We start from the raw sequence: 26,433 nt of genomic DNA on the forward strand, positions 1-26,433 counted from the left end.
GGCACTCCCACAGACAAGCGGTGTCATGCCTGTGTCATAGATGAGAAACGGACCTCAGAGAGCAGGCTGTTCAAGGTCCAGTAGCTGTTCAGTCAAAAAGCCAGAATCTCGTTTGGTTCCACCCACCTCTGAATCTCGTGAACTGTGTTCTGGAACACACTGCCTACGGCTGGGAACGGGGTAGAAATCCACGCTCTGGAAAATGACAGCACAGAAGCTTGACAGCTCTGAGGCATGACCTGCACATCACCACAGGGGCAGGACGCTGCCAGAGGCTCCCCATCGTGAGCCCTTGGTCACCCAGGGCCGCCTAGTTGAGGGAGGAAGCAGTGCAGGCACTGGTTCCAAGTTCAAATCCGGGCTCTGCGGCTCACTTGCCGGACAAATGAATTGGCCTGAGCCTTGGGTTCCTCGAGTATAAAGTGGGGGTGGTGACACTCCCTATCTGCACCGGCGGTGACGATCAGATGGGAAAGGGGAACGAAGCACACGAAGTTCTTACGTGACCCCCGGCACACGGTAAGCTCTCAGTAGACATTCGGTGCCAGCGTTCGGTCACGGCCTCCGCCTGAGACTTCACCCCTGTCTCCTAACGAGCTGCCTGGTGCACGAGGAAGGTCACCAGGGCTAGGTGCTGGGCCGTGTCATCAGCAGATAGAAAGCCGAGCCTGCCGAAGCACCTCAGGGCGTCTCACCAGCCAGCGAAGACTGGAGAGAAAGCAGACCCCGTTGATGAGCGCTAGGATGGAAAAGCCTGCAGCTCCCCCCTATGCCGGGAACGGGAGCGAGGTTGAGAAGGCAGAACCAGGGGATGCAAGAAGACGGACATCACCCTGGGAGCTCACCACCCGACTCTGGCCATTCTCTCAGGCCTCATTGGATGTCCCGTGGGGAAGAGGCGGGACAGGCAGAGTTTATAGAGAGAGAGTGATATCTGGACTGTAAGCAGGGCACGTGAATCGGGCGGCGACTCGCCCATCTGTCCTGGACGGTTACACAACGAGCCCCGGTAGCCAAGTATGCAGTTGGGGCACTTCCCCCCCCCCCCGGGGTTTGATCTCTCCTTACCCTGACATTGTCTTATTTAACGTACTGCCACTTCTCCCTGGGGATGATGGCATGCTTCTAAAGGAATTGTTTGCCTCCCGGGCTGCTGGCTTGTGTCATCTCTGAACGTGAAGCATCTTGCGAAAATCTCCAGCTGCTCAGCGTCAGACCCAGGGGTGCCGTGTAAACAGTTTTCCCCTTTATTAGGCATTAAGCAAAACCAGGCCAACCACAGCGCGTTGAAAAAAGTTAATAAACGTATAGCAAGGGCCAGCAGCCCCCCCAAGGGTCCGCGGTGAACAGAAGCGAGACGCGTTCCTCTCCATTGGACACATCGCTGCTCGCAGACCTCGTTCCAAGCCTGCGCCGGGCCGTGGAGCCTCTGGCCCTGCCCCGCCCCCCGTCTGAAGTGGTCTCGTGGGTCCTATCTCCGGGCTCCTGCTTGCTTGACACGTCCGACCGGGTCAGTAAAGGCTGTTCTCTTCCCATCGTTTTCTCAGTGAATCATTTTAAGCCTTCAAAATCCATAAGCCGAACACCTTTTGCCCCTGCTCTGCGCCTTAGATGGAGCGTAACCGTCACGGGTCACGGCGGAGGCATCTCTTGCCGGCTTTGGCCATTAGCTGGGGGTCACCTGGTCTGTGTCTTCGGCTCTAGCCAGGGCGGAACTGGCACCAACCTGGCTCTTACTGGAAATACTGCCTAGGAAAGAGATTCCTCTGGGAGCACTGAGAGTCTCACATTTATCCTCGGGTTCATCTGCTGCTATTGTGGCTAGACAGGCAGATTTCGCAATGCAGAGGCTCGAGCGGCCTTACATGGCAAGCAGGGCTGGGAGACTTGGAGCTGGCGGCCCCCCCATTAGCACAGCCTGTCGCGTCTGAGGACGGTGGCCCTGCCCCCCTGCAGCTGCCAAGTTGACGATGCTGATTAGCTTCCAGTGAAGCCAACGTGTGACACCTCCATTTCTCCGGGAACCCTCAGCCTTGTCAGACTTCCCCAGACAGGTAAAGCGGCCTTGGTGGGACAAGTGGCCTGAGGCAAGCAGTGCTCTTTCGGCTTGAAGAAGCAAATGTCTATTAGCAGTCAGGCGCTTCAGAGGGACGGTGGAAAAGGTGAAGTGTTCAAGATAGCGTGAGGCTTCAAAGCAGAAGACGTGCAGAGACATCTGCCCCCTTTGTAACCCATAACCACAAAAGGAGAGTTTAAGGCTCGCCTGAGTCACACGCTCCTGCCAAGAAGAGCACTCTCTTTAAAAAGGGAACGCAATGGGAACGCATCTCGCATAACTGCACATCACAGCAACCGTTTTAAAGAGCAAATTATAATGGTCACAGGTACGTGTTACTTCCCAGTGGATTTCAGTTCAGTTAGTATGCAATGAAACGTTCACATTCAGCCCCGGCTGGGTGGCTCAGTTAGTTAGAGTGTCGTCCCGTGCGCCCAAAGGTTGCAGGTTTGATCCCTGGTCAGGGCACGTATGGGAGGCAACCGATGGGTGTTCTCTTACGTCGATATTTCTCTTTAATTTTTCCCTTCCTCTCTCTCTTAACACCAGCAAGCAGATCCTTGGGTGAGGAGTAAAAAAAAAAAACAAAGAAAATTAAAGTTCACAGTTGGTATTACCCTGGTTCACGTGTTGGGTGGGGAACGGAGCAGAACAGTCAAGGTCGCTGCGTGGGAATCAGACCTCAGTCAGAACCCTGCCTCCACCGCCTGTCAGCCGGGCGACCTTGGGCGCGTTACCTCATCTCTCCACACTTGTGTGTCACACGCGTAGAAAGGCAGGAAGCAGCACCTCCCCGCGTGTGTGGGCGTAACGACTAAGTGAAGGCATGCAGAGCAGGTGCCTCACACAGACCTGACCCCGATTAGCATTTGGTAGTAACGACAGCCGTAGTTAACTACGTAGTTAACGGGGCACCCAGGACCGCTAGGAGCTCTGCGTGGGCTGTATCCATCATTATGGCCATCACAGCAACAGGAGACAGGTACAACGATCCCTCTCCTTTTCCAGGGGAGGGGGATGAGGCCTGGTGAGACGAAGCTTGCTGGAAGTCACAGATCGGAAGCCGTGGAAGTAGAATCTGCAGCCAGGCGGTGGGCCTCCAGGGCCGGCGGGCTCAGGCACCGGGTTCTACTCTGCCTCAGAACCCACAAGCCTCGTCATTCCTCTGCTGCCACTGGCTTCGCATCCTGGATCTGGTCTCGGTCTGTGGTGCCCTGCTGTGCGGAGGGCTTGGCAGAGACCCCCTCTTGGTTCCCTATAGGACCCCAGGACCCTGGCTGACACAGAGATGATGTCACAACCTCAGCAGCTCTTGTGTTAACCACCTGAGCCCTCCAAGTAAGACAGACGCTACCTAGCTCTCCAGGGGATGACTAGATAGAGTTCAGAGACAGTTCCTTTGGGTGGGGTGGGGTGGGAGGAGGAGGGAGGGAGCCAAGGGGCAGGGCTGGAACTCTACCGTTTCCAGGGTTTTGTCCTCACCCTGAGCCCAGAGCGAGCTTGGAAGCTTTCTGGGTCTTCCCATGACTATCCGTCCTTTCCCTCCAGGTCAGAGGCTGGCTCTGAGGGGTGGGTGTAGCTGGCTGGGGAGGCCATGTGAGCCCCATTACAGGGCCCCAAGACAGGCTGCCTATCCCCCATCGCATCCACTGGCCCCAGCCTTGTTTCTGACAAGCTGGTACTGGTTTCTCCTAAGGCCAGAGGCAGTGATTCCAGGCCCTGAGTGATCAGAACCCTCGTTTCCCTCTGGCTCCGACCCCCTCCGCAGGGCCACCCAGAGGGGAGAAGGTGCTGGTGGGTGTTGCAGTGGGTATTGTGTTTCTAGCACAAGTAGAAGCAGGCAGTTGGCCGGGGGCAAACTGGGACGACGATGCTCAGAAATCTGACTTGAAAGATGTGTTATAGTGGTCCTCACTGGACGCTGGGGACCGGAGGAGAATGCGTCTTGGCTGTCCTTGAGGAGTTCGCTGCTTACTCTCTCATTCTCGACTTCACTGATCCGCAAGCAGAGGCTGTCCGCACTGGCACCGTGGGGTGGGCCGCGTGCCAGGCCCAGGAGCCACAGGGAAGGACGGGGTACAGCCCAGGCCCCGGAGGACCTCTGAAGAAGGGGTAGGGGACAGAAGGTTGGTCTGTGTGTCTTGGGCACGGACACAAGGGCAGGCCGTGGGACAACCAGCCTTGGATGGTGGGTCTGTCCCCGCAGTAGGGCCCTGGAGCTCTGACACACCGACTTTTAGTATCGTGGACATAACTTACCTCGTGTGCTCTGACTTCACCCTCGCCAGCTAGTTTTATCACTGGCGGGCTCTTCGCCCTTCGTCGTGCAGTTTTGCAGGCGGTCCACTGTGACTCTGGGTCAGCCAAGGACCTCGCCTGGCCAGTGGGATGTCCGCAGTCGTGAAGCAGGCAGGCCCCCTGAAAGGCACCTGTGCAGTTTTGGGCTTGCCCTGGCTCTTGTACTCTGCCGCCACCTGAAAACCTGCCCAGGTTAGCTTTCAGCAGGTCGAGAGACGTGTGTCCAAGTCACCTCTGTCACCTCAAAGTCAACTGACAGGAAAGGGAGCCCAGTCACAACAAGAGAACTGCCCAGCCAAGTCCAGTCCAAATTGCAAACCCACTGACCCTTAAGCTAAATAAACGTTTATTATTTTAAGCCACCACGTTCTGGGATGATTTGTTAGGCTGCATTATTGTAGCAATCGGTAAATGATACAGATAATAATTAGGCTTCCTAATTACCTTTTTCCTGCTTATAGAGAATAAAAATCACGGACTGGCCAGCATGGGTGAGTACCTTGTACCCTGGACAGGTGAACCTCTCACTTTAATACTTTTGAAAACGTGCCTGGTTAGTGTATCAGACTCTAGAGAACTTAGTATGCCAGTCTCATAGGAGCACATGCCATTCCCCCTCCGCTGCGGGAAGAGCGGCGGTCACAGCCAGCGCTCCCTGGGGGCGCACTCCAGACCGCACGTCGCGCTAACCCTGCGCATGCGCCGGCTCGCTCAGGTCCTGCAGCAGCCCCGGGAAGTAGGATGCACTGTTACCTTCGTTTTGCCAATGAAAAGACAGTCCCAGAGGAGCAGTGTGCCTCACCCACAGTGACACTGGCTTAGCGCTGGGGCGGAGGTGAACCAACGATTGGTGACGCTCCCGCCTGCTCTAACTTGGGAGGTCCCCCTCGTTTGCCACCTGGCAGCCCACGGGAAGCGGCTGGGAAGCCTGGGACCAGCCGTCTCCGTTGGCTGCTACTGTCTGCATTTCGTGAGGGTTTGCCAGGACAAGATGGGCTCAGGGAAGAATTACCTGGTGTTCGAGTAGAATTGAAAGGAAACAGAATCTCGAGATCTGAGGCCTCCTGGGGTTGCAAAACCTTCTGCGCCCTAAGTGGAAACAGATGAAATATAAAATAAGTTTGGGGCAATAAAGGCCCAGGAAAACTCTCCTCTTGGGTAAAGTGACTCCGGACAGGATCACATTCAAGGCGTGCCTCCGGTTTCTCGTTCCAAATAGCCTCAAGATAGTCATTGAGGAGAGAGGGAGAGGTGTGGAGGTGAACCAGCAAAACAAGTTAGGCTCGGGAATTACGTCTTGGAAAAGAATCTGGGTGAGTATCGCTGCTGTGCGCACACGAAACTGACTAGACACAAATGGGTTGGAGGCCAACAGAGTCTGGAAGAATTGTATCACCAAGGGAACCGAGAGCTGGGGCTCCCTCCCCCGACCCCTACAAACAAAGGCCCTTGACTGTTTTCAGCTATAAAACCACCTGTGGACCTCCCTCCTACCACCCATGAGCAGGAGGGAGAGTATATGGCCCCCAAGGGCCTCGCCCATTTCCTACGTGGCCAAGGAGAGCGATTGCCAAGGAGGAGGTTCCGGAGAAAAGAGCCAGGGCCAAGGTGAAGAGCTCGTGGGAGTCTCCCGGGGACACAACCGGAGTCAGCGAAGAAGGTGCCCTCACAGTTTTGTCCCAGTTCCGACACCGTATAGGGCAGGGCGAGGGGTAAGTTTCCTTGTATTTTCATAGGTCCCTGGCCCAAGAAGAGCCTCTCTGGAGGGTCCAGATGCTGGGAGAGGACAGGACAGGACTTTGGATGGTGTCCTTTGAGAAGAGGGTGAGCGTGTGCCACGAGCGAGAAGGGAAACTTGCTGGTTTGGGAAACAGAAGGGTGGGCTGCGGCAGAGACTACGGCACGCGTCCACCTGCGGCTGCTTCTCCCTGAGCCCGTAGGTAGGACGACAGCATCCTCCGCGCCTCCCTGGTGATAAGGCCGGCGCAGTGACTCACCCCGGGCAGTAGGGTGTGTGCGCAAGTCCTGTGAGCCCCTTGCCAGTCTGGCCCTTGCAAACGTCCTGAGTGATCCGCAGCCTGCCTGTCTCCCTGCTGCAGACGACCAAGCCACATGCCCCGGATGGGGTGCCGGCACAGAGGAGGGTCACCTAAGTTCTGTCAGGTTGTGTGAACAGGGCATAAACCGTGACCGCATCAAGTCAGGGGGATTTTGGGCTTTATCCATTTCCGCCGCGGTTCCTGCGCTCCCACCTCCACAGTACTCTTCCGCCTCTCACAGGCCCCGGGACCCCCTCCTGCCACTGGGCCTTTGCACATGCGCTTCCCTCTGCCCAGAATCTTCTTTCCTCCCTTTCCCTCTTCACCCCCTCCTCTCTCAGGTCTGAGTTCGGGGGCCACTTCCTCAAAGAAGCCTTCCCTCACCACTCGATGTTACCCCTGTCTGGTGACTCTCTGATTAACGCCTGTCTCCCCACGGGACCTTCGTGTCCACGAGGACAAGAGAACAAACCCTTTTTGTTCACCTTTACGTGTCCCTAGTGCCGGCACACTGCTTGGCATGCCGAAGGTGTTTCTCATTATTTAAGGGATGAGTAAAAATAAAAATCGATGTGTCAATCTGATTGCAGAGCTCAAAGCGAAGCTTCCCAACCGCGAGAGCTGTGGGCCTGCAGGAGTCGGCGTCCCCTTGGGCCTCCTGCTCTGATGAGATCCACCCCCGCCCACCTCCTCTGTAGTTCCAAAGGTTCAGTGTGCTCCAGGGACGGGTGGCTGGATGCCCTAGGACGGGGGCAAAGGGTTTTCGTGAATTGCATTGGTCCCTCTCACTGTGGAAAGTGGAGAGTTCTTGCAAGACCCGGGATGTTGAAAGAAAGCAAAGTCCCAAGCTCAGGCATCCTTCAGGAAATGGACGGTGCCCCCGAAGGCCCTGGAGCACAGGGCACCAGGATGCACCCACCTCCGCCGAGGGTGGGCATCTCCTTCCCCACAAGGAGGATGTGCTGGAGAAGCAGAAATAGCTGGGAATCGTGCCTGTGTGGGCGCTCGGCACCAGCTCTCGCTGCTCTCTCCTCCCTATTCAATCTGGTGGGCCTCCTTAGAATCACGCCCCAGCACGTGCCGCCCCTCCCTGCCCCACGGCGTCCTTCCAGCTGTCGTCCCAGATAGCCAGGTGCCCTGCCCTTGTCGTGTGTGGGGAGGAGGGTGCTAGGGGGCCTCCCGAGCTATGCTTCCCTTGGTCTGTCCCGTTCATACTCACAGCAAGCCTCCCTGCAGAGGAGGTCGCATTATCCCATCTCTACACGAGGAAACCGAAACCCAGAGAGGCTTGCCCGTGCCCACAGCCAGGAAGCAGCAAGACAGGGCGTGCGCCCTGGCTGGTGTGGCTCAGTGGATTGAGCACCAGCTTGTGAACCAGAAGGTTGCCGGTTTGATTCCCAGTCAGGGCACGTGCCCCGGGGTGGGGACAGTCCCCAGCTGGGGGTGTGCAAAAGGCAACCAGTCGATGTTTGTCTTTTTCTCCCTCCCTTCCCCTCTCTCTAACAATAAATACAATCTCAAACAATAAAATAAAATGAAGTCAGCTATAAAAAGAAAGGACACGGTTTGCCATCAGCAGGCCCTTGTCCCGGCCCGATCCGGTTCACTCTGTGCCGCCCTGAGGTTGTATCTGTGCACCGCCTATTCCAGTACTTGCTGTCTATTTTTTCCGTCGCCTGAGGGCATGCTCTTTGATTTTAGAGAGAGGGGAAGGAGGGGAGAACAAGGGAGAGAAACATCAATGTGCAAGAGAAACAGAGGTTGGCTGCCTCCTGTCCACACCCCAACCCGGGACTGAGCCCGCAACCCAGGCATGTGCCCTGACTGGGAATCAAACCTGCGAACTTTCCATCTTCAGGACGACACCCAACCCATTGAACCACATGGGCTGGGGCTTTACTTACTGTCTTTCTTACATGGAGTCCCTTTTTTTATTTAAACAAATTAATTTAAAAAGGAAACGATTCATCACAACTACAAGAACAAATGCATAAAATGTAACTGAATTTTTCTTAAAAACTTCAAACAAACAGCAACGGTGAAAGAGATTTAGCGTGAACACCCATATACCCAGCACTTCGGTTCTGCGATTGACTTTTCGCCTACTGGCTCGATCGCACATCTGTCTGTCTGTCCATTCCCCTCCCCACCCACTGAGCCATCTACTTTGTGATGCGTTTCAGAGAGAACTGCAGACATCAGAACACTTCCCCTGAATACTTAAGAATGCAAATCATTAACTAGACTTTGATATTGAAAGTTTTTTTCATTTGCTGTAAAATATACATGCAATGAAATGCACAAATATTATGTGTGGATCTGCTGAGTTTGGGCCCCAGAAGTTCACTTCTGACAATGAAACCCCTACCAAGATGTAGAGATACCATCATCCCGCATACCAGTCCTCTGCCAGACAAATGTTCGCAAACACTTTCATCCGGCCTGTGGCTTATATATTCAATTTTCTCAACAGTGTCTCTGGGAGAGCTGGCGGTTTAAATTTTTATGAAGTTCAATGTATCAGCTTCCCCCCCTCCCCCGCCTTTGGTTATTGAGTTTGTGACCTATTTAAGAAGCCTTTGCTTATCCCCAAGTTGTGAAAGCATCTTTATATCTTGAATGTGTTTTTAGGTATGGTGAGAGGTAAGGTCTGAGGTTCTTTTCTTTCCATACAGACACCCAGTTATTCCATGAACACTTACTAACAAGACTTTTTTTCCTGTTGGATTGCTTTGGCTTTTTTTTTTTTTTTGTCAAAAGTCATGTCTGTACCCATGAAAACAAAAAAAACCCCCAATGTTATTAAAGTTTTAAATAAAATGTTTCAATGAAGATTAAGTTCAAGTAAAAGGAGCCCAGTTGAGTTATAAAAAATACATAGCTTTAAAAGTCAGTCCCACCTGGAGAACATTAGGCTAAGGGAAATAAGCCAGTCAGAGAGAGACAAATACCATGTGATCTCACTCGTGTGTGGAATCTAATGAACAAACTGAACTGACAAGGAAAAGGGGGGGAGACTGTGGATGCAGAGCAGATGACATCTAGTGGGGAAGGGGAGGGGAGGGCATGGAGGGGCTGAGCAAAAAGGAGAAAGGACTCCTGGACATGGACAATAGTGTGGTGATTGCTGGGGGGAGGGGGGATAAGGGGACTAAATGATAATAGAAAAAATACAATAAAGATTAAATTTAGCCCTGGCTGGCGTAGTTCAGTGGATTGAGCATGGGCTGCAAACCAAAGCATCGCAGGTTCGACTCCCAGTCAGGGCACATGCCTGGGTTGCGGGCCACGGCCCCCAGCAACCACACATTGATGTTTTTTTCTCTCTCTCTTTCTCCCTCCCTTTCCTCTCTAAAAATAAATAAATAAAATCTTTAAAAAAAGATTAAATTTAAAAAAGAAAACAATTATGATAAAATTCACCTGGCCAGTCAGTCGCCCAGCTGGTACACTTGAAGCCCTTCTTAACTGCATCTGTCCTCTCTCCTACAAAGAAGTATCCACTCCGCCGAAGTTTGAATTCATGGTTCTCTTGCTTTTCTTTAGTTTTTAGCCTGTTGGTCTGTCTGCATCCCTTAATATATATTATTTAGTTGTTTAATGTTATATAACTGGAATCTTTCTCTCTCTCTCTCTTTCTATATAAAAGAAAAAAGTAAGTTCCTTACCAAGAAGAAATGGAACTGGTTAGGACTAGTCTGTCATAAAAGGATATTTGGTTTAATGTCATTTATATCTAAAATGAAAATGAAACTCTCTGTCAAAAAGCAGTTCTCTCTCTCTCTCTCTCTTTTTATTCCCACTGTGCTATTAACCAGCATTAAGAATGCCAACATCCTTATGCATGTGGGTGGACAGATCCAAAGATTTTTTAACTGCCTTCTCTGAGACGATTGTTTATCCATTAGTCACATAAAACACGGTTGCCAACATCCAGGAGGCATGTCTTTTGTGGTGTTGGGTGTGTAAGTTCAGGGCTTGACAACCCACACCGCCTACACTGTCCACAGACAGTGGGGCAGAAGGTTCCCATGGCCTCGGGGCTCTGCCCCAGTCAGTGCCCGAAAGCCAGCAGGCCCTGCCTTGTGGAGCTGCACCTGAGACTCACAGCAGGGAGACGAGCTCAGGGTGGGAGGCACTCTTCTGACTTCACTCACCTATTTTTCTCACAGAGACAGAAGGAGGCACTCTGACCCTTCCCGCCGCGCTGGGACACAAGGGCACGGAAGGGTGGCGCTGCTCACCCGGGGTCATCACGCTGCAGGCCAGGCCGGGAGGTGAATGGGAAGCCAGCCAGTCTGCCCCCCTGCCTTCTCGTGGGAAATTTACTGCTCCCATCACTGAGTAACCGAAGCACGTACATTGTTAGAAATCTGTTTGTCTACATCCATCCTAAAACATCCGGGAGTGTGCCCCCTTCAGGAGCCCCTCATGGCACTTTGGGGCCTGCTGCCTGTGTCTTCCCAATCGCCTCCTTCTCAAGGCCACTGCCAGGCACAGCAACGGCGCTCTGATCTGGCTCTTCCGCCCCTTTTCGTCCCCACCTCCGTCCCCCCCACTCACACATGACCAGGCTCTGGTGGTAACACACAAGATACCACTTGAAAAAACGGCATTGTTCTATGGAAACAAAACCCTCCGATTTAGCTTGAGAATGAGCTCCTCCAGGCATTTCCTCCGAGAATGATCAGAGAGGGATATAAAAAGAGAAGTGACTTAGAAAGAGTGTGTGCTCCTGGCTGGTGTGGCTCAGTGCTTTGAGTGCCTGCCTGCGGACCATGGGGCCGCTGGTTTGATTCCCAGTCAGGGCACATGCCTGGGTTGCAGGCCAGGTCCCCAGTAGAGGGCATGTGAGAAGCAACTACACATTGATGTTTCCCTCCCTTTCTTCCTCCCTCCCTTCCCCTCTCTAAAAATAAGTAAATAAAATCAGAAAGAAAGAGAGAAAGGGAAGGGAAGGGAAGGGAAGGGAAGGGAAGGGAAGGGAAGGGAAGGGGAGGGGAGGGGAGGGGAGGAGCAAAGCATGTGGTAGGGAAGAGGCGTTCCAGGCAGAAGGAACTGCCTGGGCAAAAGCAAGGAGGCGAGACAGTGTGGGGCGTGTTCAGAAAGTCTTGAAATGGTTCTACTGGTATCGCTTCTTGGCTTTTTGGCTGAGATCAAGTGAAGTGGTTCTACTGGCGAGGCCGGAGCACGGGGGACCTGGTGGGAAAGTGTTGGAGATGAGGCTTGGAAGGGAGGATGGCAGATTTTCTGTCACGCTAAAGCGTTTGCACTTAAAAGAATATAACAGTGTTCAAAACCGGCAATGCCTACAAGTTAGAGTGGGCTAGGTTGTGCTGTGGCAACAACCAGCCCCAGGTCTCGGTGGGTCCAAACAGCACAAGTCCACATCTCGCTTGCGTTGGGGGTGTAGGCTCGGCCCTCCTGACATCCATCGACAGACACGTAGGCAGTTTCCATGCCTTGGCGATTGCAAGTGATGCTACAGTGGGCGCAGGAGTGCGGAGAGCTCATCAAGCTAGGGAGTATCCTCTGGATATGTGTACAAACGTGGGGTGGCTGGCTCACGTGGCAGTTCTGCGTTCAAGGTTGGAGGGACCCCCGCGCTTTCTCCACATCCTCCTCAGCACTTGTCTCTTGTCTTTTCGAAAACAGACCTGCTAACAGATGAGGGGGGGGACCTCACTGTGGTTTCGCTTTGCACCGCCCTGACGATGGGTGGTGTCGAGCACGTGTTCACATGCCTGCTGGCCACGTGTATATACTCTTTGGGGAAGTGTCTACTGATGTCCTTTGCCCACTTTAAACTGGGTCCTTTGCCTTTTTGCTATTGAGTTGTATGAGTTCCATATATATATATGGACGTATATATTTTTCCCTTCTTGTATTTTGTTTGGATACTAACCCCTTCTCCAACGTGGGACTTGCAAACATTTACTTGCATTCGGCAGGTTGCCTGTTCATCTTGCTGATGGTTTCCTGAGCCGTGCAGAAGCTTTTTGTTTGATGTAGTCCCGCGGCTTGATAGCTGCTTTTGTTGCTTGTGCTTCTCATGCCAGAGTCATAAAATCATCGCCAAGATCAAGGTCAAGGAGCTTCTCTGTGTCTTCTTCTGAGAATTTTATGGTTCTAGGTCTTACACTTAAGTTTTAAATTCATTTTTAGTTCAGCTTCAAGCTATTGAAAGACCATCTCAGTGGGTCTCTTATTTCCCAGGTCATCTGCTTCCCAGGTACAGAACGTGACGGTTAATTTTATGTGGTCCGCCAGGTGCGCACATGCCTGGTTGAACATTGCCCTGGCTGTGTCTGTGCGGGTATTTCTGGGTGAGATTAACGTCTAAGTCAGTAGACTGAGTGGAGGAGACCGTCCTCCCTGAAGGGGATGGGCTTCATCCAGTCAGCTGAGGGCCTGGGAGACTGGTCCTTCTCCGAACAGGAGCGAGGGTTCTGCCTGCCTACCTGACTTTGAACCGGGACACTGGCTCTTCCTGGGTCTCAAGCGTGTTTGTCTTCAGGCGGGAACTACACCACCGTCCCTCCTGGTTCTCAGGCCTTCAGACGCAGACTAGAATTAAACGACCAGCTCTGCTGGGGCTCCAGCTTACCATCTCACCCTGCGGATCCTGGGACATGCCTGCCTCCATACTCGCATGAGCCAGCTTCTTATAATCTCTCTCTCTCTCTCTCTCTCTCTCTCTCCCCCTGCCCTGCATCCTATTGGTTCTGTCTCTTTGGAAAATCCTGACTAATGCACAGAAGCACATCCAAACCTCTTTCTCAAAACCCCCTCACATCTTCAGTTCTGTCCTTATGCTGCAGTCACAGACAAAATCCCAGACCTCGGGGGTTTGCAGCAGCGAGGGTTCTCTCTCTGCCACGTCCCCTCCGATGAGGGAAAGGAGCTCCAGGGCGGCTGACCTCCATGCAGTGACTCGGTGATCCAGGCTGCTTCCAGCCTTTTGTCCTCCCATCCCTACACGGGGTCACCCGCCCCAGAAAGTGGAAAACACACAGCCACTCTTAACCCTCTCAGGCTGGGAGTGGCACCGCTCCATTCCTCACGTAGCATATTGGCCAGAACTGACCTCATGGCCCTTATCTAACCGCAAGGGAGGCTGGGAAATGTAAAATAATCATAAACACTTTCTGAGTGCTTTCTCTACGCCAGGCTGTGTGCTAAGCACTGAACTATTGTTTTTCCTGTGTGGTGATTGTGGGGAGGAGGGGCAGGCATAAGGGGGGTAAATGGTAATGGGAAAAACACAATAAAAAAAAAAAGAACAGCATACAAAGAAAGACAAATATATTTTTTTCCCTGAACCTTCAGCCTCACTGCATGAGTTCTACTGTGACCTCATTGTCCAGCTAAGGAAAGGCGCTTCGGGAAGTTAAAGAAGTCCGAGAGCGCCCGCCGACCCCACGAACGCTGCGATTCGCACCCAGGGCTCCATGCCCCCGGACCCCACCCTCTTGACCCCTGCCCTGGGCCTGTCACTCATCACCGCCACAAATTCCGCCCTCCCACCGGAGGACCGGGATCAGGCCCTCATTTTCTGCGCTATCTCCTTTCATCTTGCCCAGGAGTCATGAATTTTTAAACCTCGTGCAAGATCAACCCGTTTCCCCAGAGGAGACGGTAAAAGAACAGAACGGGCAGGAACAGAACAGCCATCAAAGCAGCACAACAGAGTCCTTCCAGGAAGCGTCCTCGGAGGGGGGAAATGGGCTGGAAGAGCTCATGCCAGCGTGGTGGGCGGTGCAGAGAGAGAGAGAGAGAGAGAGAGAGAGAGAGAGAGAGAGAGAGCTACCGGGGAGTCATTTCCTTTTAGAAAAGACAACGGCAGGGGGAGGGGACTCGGGCCGTCAAGACTCAGACTATTTCCGTTCCCCGGGGGACAGCGCAGTGAGCACCGCGTGGGTGGCGGTCCAGGAGCCCAGCCCCGGCAGCTCTCCCGCCTCGCGAGGGCAGGGGTCCTTCCTGCAGGCCCCAGTCCCCCTGCAGAGAAGCTGGAAACGGGCCAGGCCCTGGCGGAACCTGAAGGCGTCTGGCCTGTCTGCGGGGTCCCTCCCCGGACCCAGCCTCACACCCAGGCTAGTCACACCCTGGCCATTCCCCAGTGCCCGCTGTGCAGGCTCCCCGCTGAGCACCTTCTTACAGCCCTCAGTTCAGGGTCCCTACAGCCCAGGGAGCAGGCCTGGGGACACTGCTCTTCAGGGAGCCAGGCTTTGAAGGCAGGTTGGTGAGGGCCCTGCACCAGTTCTCCTAACCCTGTTGGATCCTGTGGCCTCTGACCCACTTCCCCCAACTCCACCCCCTGGCTATCCCTGGAGCCGCTGAACCCCCACTGCGGAGGGCTCCCCTGAGAACTGGGGATCCAGACCATGCTGCTCCCTGCACCCCACGGACGAGAGGGCCCCATGGGCTGGATGCTGCCCCAGTCGGCGCTTCCTGCTGTGGCCCCCTGAACCTGCTCACACCAGAGGGTCACTCGGAGCAGCGGGGATCCAGGGGGTCACGCAGCGGGGGCCTCACCTGGTCTGGGTGAGGTTTGTCAGGTGGCCTCGGAAGAATCTGGGCTCAGAGACAGGGTTCCCGCTGGCAGAGCGAGGGGTTTGGAGAGCTCTGCTCCACGGACTCTTGGCCTCTGTGGACGCACCCGAGGGTCTGGGCTGGAAGAGGCTGTCGGTGCAGGTCCTGAGGTCCCAGAGGGCCGGGCCTCCTTCCCTTGCAACAAGGCAGAGGGGAAGGGCCTGCAAAGACAGCCAGCTGGGGCCCTGCTGCCTCACAGATGAGGCAGGGGGTGGGGCGTAGACAGGGGTCCACCATCACGTCAGTATCTGCTTGAAGGAGGAGCTCGAAGGCCCAAGGCCAAACGAACGCAGCTCGAACTAAAAAGACGAATAAGCCGAACCTCCCATTCTGGACCAGCTCCTACTTTTCACAGGCAGCAGGACCAGAGGGGGTGATTCATACAGGAAAGTCACACAGCACTGTTTGTGCCAGAGCCAGACCTCGAGCCCAAGTTTCAGAAGAGGCTCTGAAAGGAGCAGGGATGTGACCCAGGCTCACCCAGGACATCAGCGCCCCTGCCTCTCCTTCTCTAGGCTAAAGGAGCTCAGCCCAGACCTTACCTGGGGGCAACACCTGATCCCATGCGTCTCCCCAGCACCCCTCATCTCAGAGCCCAGGAAACACTACCCTTTGTGCCCGCCCCGGCCTCCAGCACAGGGACTTCAAAAGCATAATATGATTCAGGGAGTTCACTTCTAGGTACATACCCAAGAGAACCGAAAGCAAGGACCCCACGAGGTACTGGTACAACCACGTTCATGGAGGTGTCATTCACAACAGCCGAAAGGTGGGAACGACCCAGGTGTCCATCTGCAGATGCGTGGGTAAACAACACGAGATCTCTACACAGAGCGGAATACAATTCGGCCTTAAAAAAGAAGGAAATGCTGACGCCTGCTACAGTGTGGATGAATCTTGAGGACATTATGGGAAGTGAAAGAAACCAGTCACAAAAGGAGAAACATATAATTCCTCTTACATGAGGTTCCTGCGACAGTGAATGTCACAGAGACAGAATGTTGCACTGTGGTTGCTAGGGGTCAGGGGCGGGAGGGGAGTTCGTGTTTTCTGGGCACAGAATTTCTTTTCTTTTTTTTTTTTAAGATTTTATTTATTTATTTTTAGAGAGGGAAAGGAGAGTGAAAGAGAGAGAGAGAGAGAAACATCAATGTGCGGTTGCTGGGGGCCGTGGCCCGAAACCCAGGCATGTGCCCTGACTGGGAATCGAACCTGCGATGCTTTGGTTCGCAGCCCGTGCTCAATCCACTGAGCTATGCCAGCCAGGGCTGGGCACAGAATTTCAATTGGGAAGATGGAAACGTTCTGGAAATGGACAGTGAGGATGGTTGGGCAATACCGGGTGTGTACTAATGCCACAGAACCACCTACTGAAAAATGGCTACAATGGTACATTTAATAATATATATATTTACCACAGTTTTTTGAAAAGTATGGGTAGAACACACTCCCTTCTCCCCACCACTTCGAGCCTCCTGCTTCGTGAGGGCTCAGTTCCCTCGGTGGCATCCCACCCAGCATCCTGCTTTCCGATTTTTCATTATCTTGGCCAATTTGGCTGATTCTAAATCTCTCTTCTGTGGACTTTTGCCCAGCAGCGTGCGTCTGGCACGCACCAAGGAGCTGGGGACAGGAGAGCGTACGAGAGATGAGTTTTTAAACAGGATTTAAAGAAAAAAAAAGAAGCTGTCATTGAAGGCCAGATTTTGAAAACAGCAATATGAAAGTAGTGACCTGTATGACCTTTGGAGCCAGCTTGCCTGGATTCACATAATAACCCCTCCCCTAGGTGACTGGCTGGACACATTGGTTCTACAGCCTCCCTGAGCCTCAGTTTCCTCATCCATGAAATGGAGGTGCCGAGCCACCCACCGCACAGGAGCCCGCCTTGCAGTGGCGAGGGTTAAATGTGCTCACAGGTGTGAAGCTGAGGACAGCGCCTGGTACCTCGTAAACGCTGGAGGAGTTTGCCGGTATTGTCACCCAGACTCAAGCAGATGTAGCCTTTTGCTCAAATGCCTCCTGGATGGAGAGCTGACTCTGCACTCCCTTCCCCTGCTCAGGACAGCCAGTCCCCTTAGAAGGTCGGCTGTGGTCAGGAGCTTTTCCCTCCTTCAACCTGTCCCCTCCTGATAAGGGCCCCGGCCCTGGCCTCTGAGGCCGGCCACGAAGACACACGTCACCCAAAGCAACATGCACCGTGCTGGGTGCTGTGCTGTCTCCTTTGCCTGAGCTGACCCTCCTGTAGGGGCCTGAAGTTCGTGTAGCCCAGGGCACAGAGTGCGGGTGTCTGTCTCCGTTCAGGGCTAAGCAGCCAAAGGGTGGTGTCCACTGGCCTCGGACCCCTGTCAGGGCCGGCCCCCATTGGTCCCGGCTAAGGAGTTCCATGGGCCTGGGCCCCACAATGTCCTGTTGCTGGTTCCTGAGCCTCCATCTTCCAGGCTTCAGCTGCTGGTGTCCAGGACCCGCCCCTGTTTATCTGGAGCCCTGCCTTCTCAATCTTACTGCTCAGAACTGGGAAAGTCTAGAAAGCAGAAAGAGGTCACCCATCCAGCCAGGACAGTCTGTCTTTTGGGAAGCAAGTGGTGTTGAGCCCACTGCTAGAGTCCCACAACACGACGGAGACATTGCTAGCATGAGCCAGCAGGCTTGGCGCCATGCCAGAGTCAAAGCTGGCTCCACCCCAGTCTGTGTCTGGGGCATCTGGTCTCCTGGCTCCCTCCTCGCGCATCTCCAGAGTCCCGCAGCCTTACAAAGGCAGCCCTTGCTGCATCTCCTGCAGTTCTGAGTTACAGCCGCGGGGTGTCGCCACACAGCAAAAAACCGCACAGGCTACTGCGAAGCCCTTGGCAGGTGGCCCTAACGGGAGTTCAGGCTGGGAGGACCTCCGCCTCCGGAATTCCTGCCCGAGTCTTTTGTAGGTTCCAGCCCAGGCGTCCCTCAGCTCAGGAGCTGCCCTCACAGTGCCGCTGCCGCCAGACGATTTCAAACCTTTCACCTCCCTGCTAAAAGGAAAACCTGGCCACAGCCTCCCTGGTCCCTGGAGCGGCCTCCCCCTGCTGAACTCCTCCTCTCCACGCAGCGCTGCAGCCTGGGGAACCAGTCACCCCTGCTCCCAGGAGGCCAGGCACCCCGACCTTTGTCCTGCGGGCCTTCCACACGGAATGCTGTCCCTCACCTCCACCTCGGCCTGGTGCAGGCCTGCTGTGTGCATGGGGTATTTCAAACCCACCAACCACCCCGCCAGGCAGGCCCCGTGTTTCCCCCTTGCAGGTGCAGAAACAGGCTCGGAGAGTTGCAGGCTGGAGTGCCCAGCTACGGAGTGGCAGAAGTGGCTTTGAGCTCAGGCCCCCTAGGCTCTTGAATTGAGCTTTCCTAGGTCGGTGACCCCTGCAGCCCGTGGGCCCCCTGAGGGCAGGGCCGTGTGGAATTTCTGTTGTTAACCCTGGGTCCCAAACCTTCGCCAAGGTCTTTCCCTAACTCTGAGATGGCACTCACCCTCTAAGTGTGTCGGCACTGGGCCGAGTGCTTTATATGTACCCACGGGTAGCTACCAGTATCACTCTCACTTTCCAGAAAGGGAACTGAGGCACGAGTAATAAGCACCGAGTCTTACAGTTATTAAGTGGCAGAGCCAGAGCTCATGCCAGCTGGCTTCCAAGTCCGAGCCTTACTGGTGGCCCCTTCTCTACAGGCACTTTGAGGAGAGCCACTCCTTCCTTTCATCCAGGGGGGGCCCCTCACCCCTGGTGCCCTCTCTGTGTTTCATGGGTGGGGCTCATATAAGCCTCGACTGTTGGACCGGGAACTCCTCGCTGGAGGGCGGGGCGGTGTGCACCCACTTCTGACCTGCAGCTTCTGGCCCCTGAACAGAAAACCGTGGCTCTGGGGGGCCGGTGCCCGCCACACTTACTTGTCAGGTGCTGCGTCCGTGCTCTCCTCAGCCCCATGAGGCAGGGCCCGTGGCAGCCCCGGGTGGAGGTGGGGCCATGGGGCGTGGAGAGGGTGAGAACCTCGTCAAAGGATCCGTGTGAACCACAGCCTTGACAGCTGTGGTTTATTGGGCCTGTAAACACGGCTCACAGGGTGGCGTGAGGACGGCTCCGGGAGGTGATGTGTGTAGAGGAACCCAGCACAGGTTCGGCCTCAGCAGAAGACCGCAGATGTGAATCTACCGAGAGGCTGAGTGGGGCTTGGGCCCACCCACGTCAGAATATCAGCTCTGTTGTCTGATTGCACTTTGCTGGGCAAACCCTCATTTTCCCTGTGTGACAAGAGGGATGATAATAGCTGCCTGGAAGAGCTCCTGAGAGCACTGGAAATAAAGGATGTAAAGTGTCTGCTGAGAAGTGGGCACTCAATAAATGGGAGTGATTGTTTGGGATTATCTTTAATTTCGAGTCACTCAGACAGCAGCGCTGCCCGGCCCTGGTGGGGGAGGCTGGAGAAGGGGGCCAGTGCCAGGAGGCAGGACCTCGCCTGGGCGGCTCCTGGCACCCCCCCTCCAGGCCAAGTCAGCACCTCAGTCAACCCTGGCCCTAGAAGGGCGGCAGAGGCATGGGACGCTGTTGCTAGGTGCCGGTTGCTAGGCGACACACTGTTTCTCCTGGCCTGGCCACCTCCCAAGGGCCCAGGCTTCCCTGGAGCAGCTAACTTCTGCCTCCTGCAGCTTCTCCCAGACCTCAGAGCCACTGCGGAGGGCAGGTGAGGGTGGGGCCAGCTGCGGTTGGGCCCCGGGGAGAGCAGAGCCAACTTCTGGTGGGAGGTGGGCAAGGCCCAGGGAGCCGAGGAAGAGACAGGGAGGCTGGGGCTGGGAGTGAGCACCCAGCTAGAGTAGCCAAGCATCCCGGCCTGGCCAGAGGTTGTCTGGCCATCAGACCCCAGAGGACAGTGTGTGGGGTTAAGGCCAGGGGCAGAGGAGTCAGGTACCCCGGGCCTGAGGCCTGGCTCTGCCACTTATTATGGGCCGACCCTTTATCACTCAGAACCTCAGGTTCCGGGCTATACAATGGGGCGTTCATAACACGGTGTGGGGAAGGGGACCTGAGACACAGGGCACAGGAGACGCATGACGACAGTGACTAGTCCCTTCTTCATTCCGAGGTGTGGGTGTGGGGGTGGGGGCAGCCTGGGGGCCCGGGGGCACTGGACTGCTCCCTCTCTGTGCTTCCTCCTAGGTCCCCCGGGGCCCTGCCCCGCAGCGCCATGATGGGGAAACTCCCCCTGGGGGTTGTCTCCCCTTATGTGAAGATGAGCTCGGGGGGCTGCACGGACCCCCTGAAGTTCTATGCCACCAGCTACTGCATAGCCTATGGTGAGGGCAACCTTGGTGCAGGACCCGCCCCCAGCCCCCAGGACACAACAGGCAGGACCGGGGAGGCTCTTCTGCTGGGACAGAAGCGGATCCTCTGGCTTGTCACACACTCGGGGTGACCCCAGCCTACTGAGCCGATGGGTCCCCCGAGCCCCACAAGAACCGGGTCCACCCCTGTACTGTCAGCTGGCCCCACCCTGTAGTCCCTGCCCATGAACCCATCCTGTGATCCTGCTGCACTGACTTGGTGTCCGTCCTGGTGACTCTGTCCCTTCTGCTAGAGGCCTGAAAGGCTGTTTTTTTTTTCTTCTCACCTCTGTTCCTGCCCCTGGCTTCCTGCCTTCTCCATGGGGGGTTGGCGGGGGGGACCTGGGCCCGGGGGGGTGGGGGATGCTGGCCCTGCCCGGAAGCCCGCCCTCTGCTCTCCCACTCTCCTGACCTTGGGTCCTGCCTCGCGGCTTCCCTTCTGGCAGGTCAGGAGGAGTTTAAGCCCCGTGTGGGCAGTCACAGAGGCACCGGCTACAAATCAAATTACCGGCCTCGGGTCTCAAGCCAAGCCAGCCTCAATGCCCTGGACCATCCAGCCATGGGGTATGGTCTGTAGGCCCCCTCCCCCCCCCCACCCCGCCTGCTGGGCCTCGGCACACGCGGGGGCCCTGAGCCTTGCCTGCCTAGGTCTGGGGCCCTGGGGCACCCAGGGCGTGGCGCCTCGCGGAGGGCCCAAGGGACTTCTGAGGCATCTGTGGGAGGTTTGAGGGAGGCAGGAGGCTTCTGGACACCAGCACTGCAGGCCCTGGTGGTGAGAGCTCCCACTCCACCCTCAGGGAACGAGTCCAGGACAATTTCCCGACAGTAACCAGTCAGAGTTACCGCCCCCTGGTGGTGTCCGATGGCACAAACCCAGTGCCCGGCAACTTGTACCAGACCGACTCTGGCTACTCTCTGGAGAAGGCCAGTTTGGTACCCACCACCAAGGAGGTCAGTGCTGGGCTAGGGCCAGGAGAGAGGGGAGCCTTAGGGTGGGGTCGGGGTGGGAAGAGCGGGGATTCCTCCTGCAGGATGGGACCACCCTGCCAAGGACTGGTCAAGGCTGAGGTAGGTAGGTGTGAAGGGGCCACAGTGTAGGCTGGGGTCCACTCACCTTCATCACCTTTTCCCTCATCCGTGTCCCCACCATCCCCACCCCCTCCACCTCCACCCCGGTGCCCGTTTCCAGTCCCATTCCCTCCCACCTCAGCCCCAGCCCCAGCCCCAGCCCCATGGTCTCCGCCATCCCATCCACCTCTCCAAGCTCATGTCACCACCCCCACCATCCATGTCACGTTCACTTTTGTCATCATCATCCTCGTCTTCTTCACGTCTATCTTTGTTACCACCAGCATGCTCATCATCAACGTGCCCACCAGATACTCACTCACTCATTCATTCATTCATCCACTCGCTCATTCAACTAGTGTTAGGTACATCTATATCTGAAGGTGACAGATACTGGGGAAAACCTACAACAGGGCAGAGGCAGGGGGTGGGGCAGAAGTGAAGGGGTTACAACTGCAGATCGGAAGGGTCAAAGAAGGTTGCTATGGAGACACTAGACAAAGACCTGAGGGAGGTTAGTGTCTGCCTCAACTGCAGCAACATGAGGGGGGAGTGTGCCAGGCCACGGGAGAGCCAGCGCAAAGGCCCAGGGGCAGGCTGTCGGGGGGAGGGTCTGACGTGAGGAGGGACAGAAGAAGGCAGGTGCCGAGAGGCATGGGGAGCAGAGGGCCTCGTGGGCTGCCGTCAGGATGGGGGAGTCTACTCCAGGTGTGCTGTGAATACCCAGGGCCCTGAACAGAAGAGAGAGGGATAGGACCCAGCCCTGTGGTAAAGGGACCCCTTAGGCTGCTGTGCAGATGCTCTACAGGGTCAGGAAGTGACGGCCAACCCCTCACCAGGTGGGTCATTGGTGGCTCCCTCCTCCCAGGTCAGAAAGGTCCACTTTGACACCCAGGACTACGGGCCCCACTCCATCACGGGGCTGGAGCCCAGGCATGTGCCCCTGCTCCACCAGCAGCAGAGGAAGGGCTCGCTGGAGTGGGAGAACGCTGGCTACGTGAGTGGGTGGGCCCCAAGGCGGGCTGTAGGCGGGGCGGAGGGGGCTCCTTCTCCTTCCTTGGCACTGAGGCACTCAGGAAGCTGACTAAATGTAGGCTCAGGGCACCCAGAAACGCTGGGGTGAGCGAGGGGTTTGATATTTCCAAGGAGGCCTCCAACGGGTCCTTATGAGTATCTTAGGATTTAACACCCTGGCCCCCCACTCCCCCTCCCCCATCCAGACACCTTGAATCCAGGCATCGAACTGTGATGTGAGCACCCATTTTCTTCCTTCGGTCTCTCTCCTCTCCTTGGGCCCCTCCTGGTCTGGGTCCTGGGGGCTCCAGGCCCCAGTGCTCTTTACTGGGAGTTCGGTGCTGGCTGAGACTTAGTTTTCAGGGCCTCGGGGCAACGGTGCTCGGATGAACTTCTGGCCCTGGGGTGCCTGATCAGACAGCGGTTTGTGCCAGGGGTGTCGTCCTGGCCCTTGGGTCTCAGAACACGCCACACAGGTGTGCTCAGAGCACAGTCTCCAAAGAGCTGCCACTGCCCCCGGGTCGCCCTCCAGCCCCAGCCTGCCTGTGTCCCCCATTGCCCCACCCTCTGCGTTCCAGGGGCCGCGCTTCATGACGTCTGAGTACAACTCCAAGTACCTCAAGGAGCCTTCAAGCCAGCCAGGTGGGAGCTTGTCTGAGCTCATGCCTCCCTCCCGCTGGACCTCCCTACCCCCGGCCCCAGGAGAGACCCCTGGGGGGCTGGAGCTGGCCCAGCACCAAGGAGCACCAGGGGGAGAAAAAAGAACATACAGGCATCACGGGGGAACTGTCTCCCTGGGCTGACCCTAGTTAGAGCCTTAAGTCTGCCAAACCTCGTTGCACAGCTCACTCACCATGCAAGGCCCACTGGCCTCCGGCCCTGTCCTTCCTTCTGCTCCCCTCTCCTTCGCTGCCCTGCATTCCGGATTCCTCCAGGTGCCCACGGTCCCGGAGGTTCGGGCCTCCAGGCCCTCGGAGCTGGCTCCTTCCCCGCCCGCTGGGGCTCTGAGCCTCTGGAGGTCACGCGGGTGGAGGCAGGTGGCCAGGGAGCACAGGGGGGCTGTCTTTTGCAGATCTCTTGCAGCAGAAGTCTATTGGTGCCAAAGAGGAGTCCAGCTTCACCAAGGAAGCCAGCAAGAACCCCATCGTCTTCCAGCCGCCCTCCCAGGCCCTCCCTGGGGACCCTGTGAGTAAGGCTGGGCTCCGCGAGAATCTCAGGGAGACTGAAGCCCTCCGGTCTGGGAGTTTCTGGCTTTAAACACACACACAAAAAAACAAAACCAAAACAAAACAAACAACGTGAGTTGCAGAACTTTTTGTTTAAACACAAGACGAAAGAACTTGGGCAAAAAAAAAAAATCATGGTCCGATGTACCCACTTTATGGATGAGAAGCCTGAGGTCTGAAGCAGAGAAGCTGCATAGCCAAGGTCACTCGGGCAAGACCCCTGTCGACTGGTGCCACGGCCTCCTCTCCATTCTCCCCAAACCCGTCCCTTTCCCCGGTCACCCCTGCGGCGCCCCTGTGTGCGGAGCCCTCCCCTGCACCTGGGGGGCGGCTGCCTCTGTCGGGCTGACGCTCCTCTGTCCGCCTCTTCCCAGGGCCTCCTTCCCGGCCGGAGTGTCAGCAAGTCCGACTTTGTCCCCATGGCCTACCCTCGTGTAAGCGCAGCCGCAGCCAGGAGAGGGACGCCTGTCCCACCTGGGGGTGGGGGGGCCCTGGGAGGCAGTGAGGACCGTGTGCTGAAGGGCACAGCGGGGGCCACGCTCGGGTCCCAGCGGCTGCTTCACTGTCTCAGGGGCACGAGCTGCTGCCCCAGATGGCCAGAGGCTCCGAGCGGGAGACGGGCTTCAGCCGAGTGAATGAGAGGACTCTCAATTCCAGAGTAAGTGGCCCTGGGGAGGCCTGGGAGAAGGAACACTCAGAGGGGAGGAGGTGGGGTTTCTGGGACTGGGGCGGGCCCTGCAGCCCGGGGAAGAATCAGGGTATTTGGACTCCCCGTGGAGGGTGAGGGCCGAGGGGCTGGAAGGGAGGGTGTGTCGGACACTGAATTTGGCGTGGTGGAGGAGCTGGTGGGGCTGGGGGTCTGGAGCAGGCTGCAGCTGCACGAGCCTCTGCCTGACCACCCGCTCTCCTTCCCTGCTGCCTCAGCCTGGCTGCCCAGCCACCCATCTCGTGGTTCTGTCCCCTGCAGGCATGCCCTCCCAGCCCAGAACCCAGAAGCATGAGCCACTGGCAATTCCAGCACCCTCAGCGGATGCAACAGACAAATGTCGCCCTGCCCGGCCGGGAGATGGTGGGGAACAAGGTGAGGGCGTCCGTATCCACCCTCCACCCCCCATCCCGACCCCCTCCTGACCTGGCAGGTCCCCTCTGTCTACCCCTGCATTGCAGGAGCCCACGGGGTACAGCCTCAACAACCCCAGCTACATCCGGAGCCCCTGTGAGCCGAACATGGATGCTCACTACCTGACCACCTACAACCAAGGGTGAGCCCCTTCCCTGCCCCAATGCGGGGCTGGGACACTGACACTGTGGACAAGGGGACAGAGGCGGGGACAGGCAGCGAGCTCACAGGCTGCTAGGAAGGCCAGCACCGAGGCAGCCCGCCCCCTGCTGGAGCCAGGGAGAGGCTGCCGAGGTGGGTAGAGGCTGGCTGCCCGCCCACAGCCCCTCCTGTGCTGCAGGTACTTGGACAACACCCCCAAGGGGCTAGAGCAAGAAGGCTGGGCTCGAGGCAGCATCCAGCCTCAGAAGCCTGGAGGCTACGCCCTCAACCAGCCAGTCACCAGCCTGGCGGCGCCCCCCAACCCCACGGAGAGCCTGAGGAACCTCCACCCCCACGTGGGAAGGTAGCGTGCTCTCCTCCCCCGCCTGCCTCCCCCCCTCCCTCCTGCTCTGTCCTTGGCTGGCTCCGGGCCTTTCCCCAGCCTCTCCTCCCTCCCTCTGTCTGTCTGTCCTTCCAAGAGGCCCCTGTCCTCTCTCTGGCTCGTTCGTTGCTTCTCCTGCCCATACGGCTCCACCAGCCCCCTGGCGGCCAGGGCCGGCTCTGCACCTGCTCTCCGCCGGGCTGCCTGTGGTGGCGGAGGGCGGGGGAAGGGGACGCACAGCTGAACGGGCTGTGGTTGTGCCTCACTCGGACGTCTTCCTGCTCAACTCAGTTCCTCAGAAACTACGTTCATGCCGACCAGGGCCCCGAGCCGGCAGGCCAGGCGTGTCTGTGGCTCGGCTGCTGTGGCAGAGCGCTGGCCCCTCGGGGCTCGCTGCCGCACCCCTCCCTCATCACTGCCCCTTTCTCCCTGCAGAACCTTGGTCTCAACGGACCCCTACTACCGCCCCCTGCCTTACAGCGGCCACTTCAACACACCCCACTGAGCCTCAGGTCTGGGTAAGGGCTGGGGGGCCCCACCGCAGCTGCGCCCCCTCTGGGAGTGGCTATCGAGGGCCAGCCTCACCTCCCAATCCCTGAATCGAGGAAGCCCTGCCCGCGGACCCCAGCCCCAGAGTGCGGGGTGGGGTGGGTGAGTGCACAGAACCACCCAGGGCCCCTCACCTTGTCTTCATGTCCCCACAGGTCCGCCATCCCAATGGGACGGGAGCTGGCTACTGTCCTCATCCCCTCTCCAGTGCCCTGGGGCCTCCCCCAGCCACTTTCCTAGTGAAATAAAGAGCAGAGGAGCAGCGTGGTGTGTCCGTGGCTGTCGGGGGTGGCTGGGGAAGGGAGGTGAGAGTGGGGCGGGGTGCAGGGGTGGAGTCGGGGAGGCCCGGTGACTCACTGTGACAGTGTAGACAAGGCACTCCACTCTTGAGACCCAGTTTTGACTCCGGTCAAGGGGTCTGCTGTGGGCTGTGCTAAGTGCTAGGTCAAGTGTGGAGGGGAGGAGGCCCCAGGGAGGGGGCCGATGGGCCAGGGAGGAGGGGGAGGCAGAAGTGGGGGCGTTGAGAGCCTCAGATATCTGGTCTGCGAAACGGGTGGGGAGTCAGGGCAGGACTTCCAGGCCCTTCTGGGTCCCACACTGGATGGTT

At 56.8% G+C, this 26,433-nt stretch overlaps 1 protein-coding gene across 1 annotated transcript; it reads left to right on the top strand.

The window, feature by feature from the left end:
• The first annotated feature begins 19,578 nt into the window (after window positions 1-19,578).
• On the top strand, window positions 19,579-26,090 carry PPP1R32 (protein phosphatase 1 regulatory subunit 32). Its single transcript, XM_028517689.2, has 14 exons — window positions 19,579-19,689; window positions 20,163-20,299; window positions 20,773-20,890; window positions 21,124-21,277; window positions 22,263-22,391; window positions 22,987-23,050; window positions 23,481-23,593; window positions 24,009-24,068; window positions 24,206-24,292; window positions 24,602-24,715; window positions 24,802-24,896; window positions 25,095-25,259; window positions 25,713-25,795; window positions 25,982-26,090. The coding sequence occupies exons 2-13, from the start codon at window positions 20,191-20,193 to the stop codon at window positions 25,780-25,782; spliced, it is 1,278 nt and encodes a 425-aa protein (XP_028373490.1). The 5' UTR covers window positions 19,579-19,689; window positions 20,163-20,190; the 3' UTR covers window positions 25,783-25,795; window positions 25,982-26,090.
• The last annotated feature ends 343 nt before the right edge of the window (window positions 26,091-26,433 follow it).

This window comes from Phyllostomus discolor, chromosome 6 (genome assembly GCF_004126475.2).
Source record: "Phyllostomus discolor isolate MPI-MPIP mPhyDis1 chromosome 6, mPhyDis1.pri.v3, whole genome shotgun sequence".
Lineage (NCBI taxonomy): Eukaryota > Metazoa > Chordata > Mammalia > Chiroptera > Phyllostomidae > Phyllostomus > Phyllostomus discolor.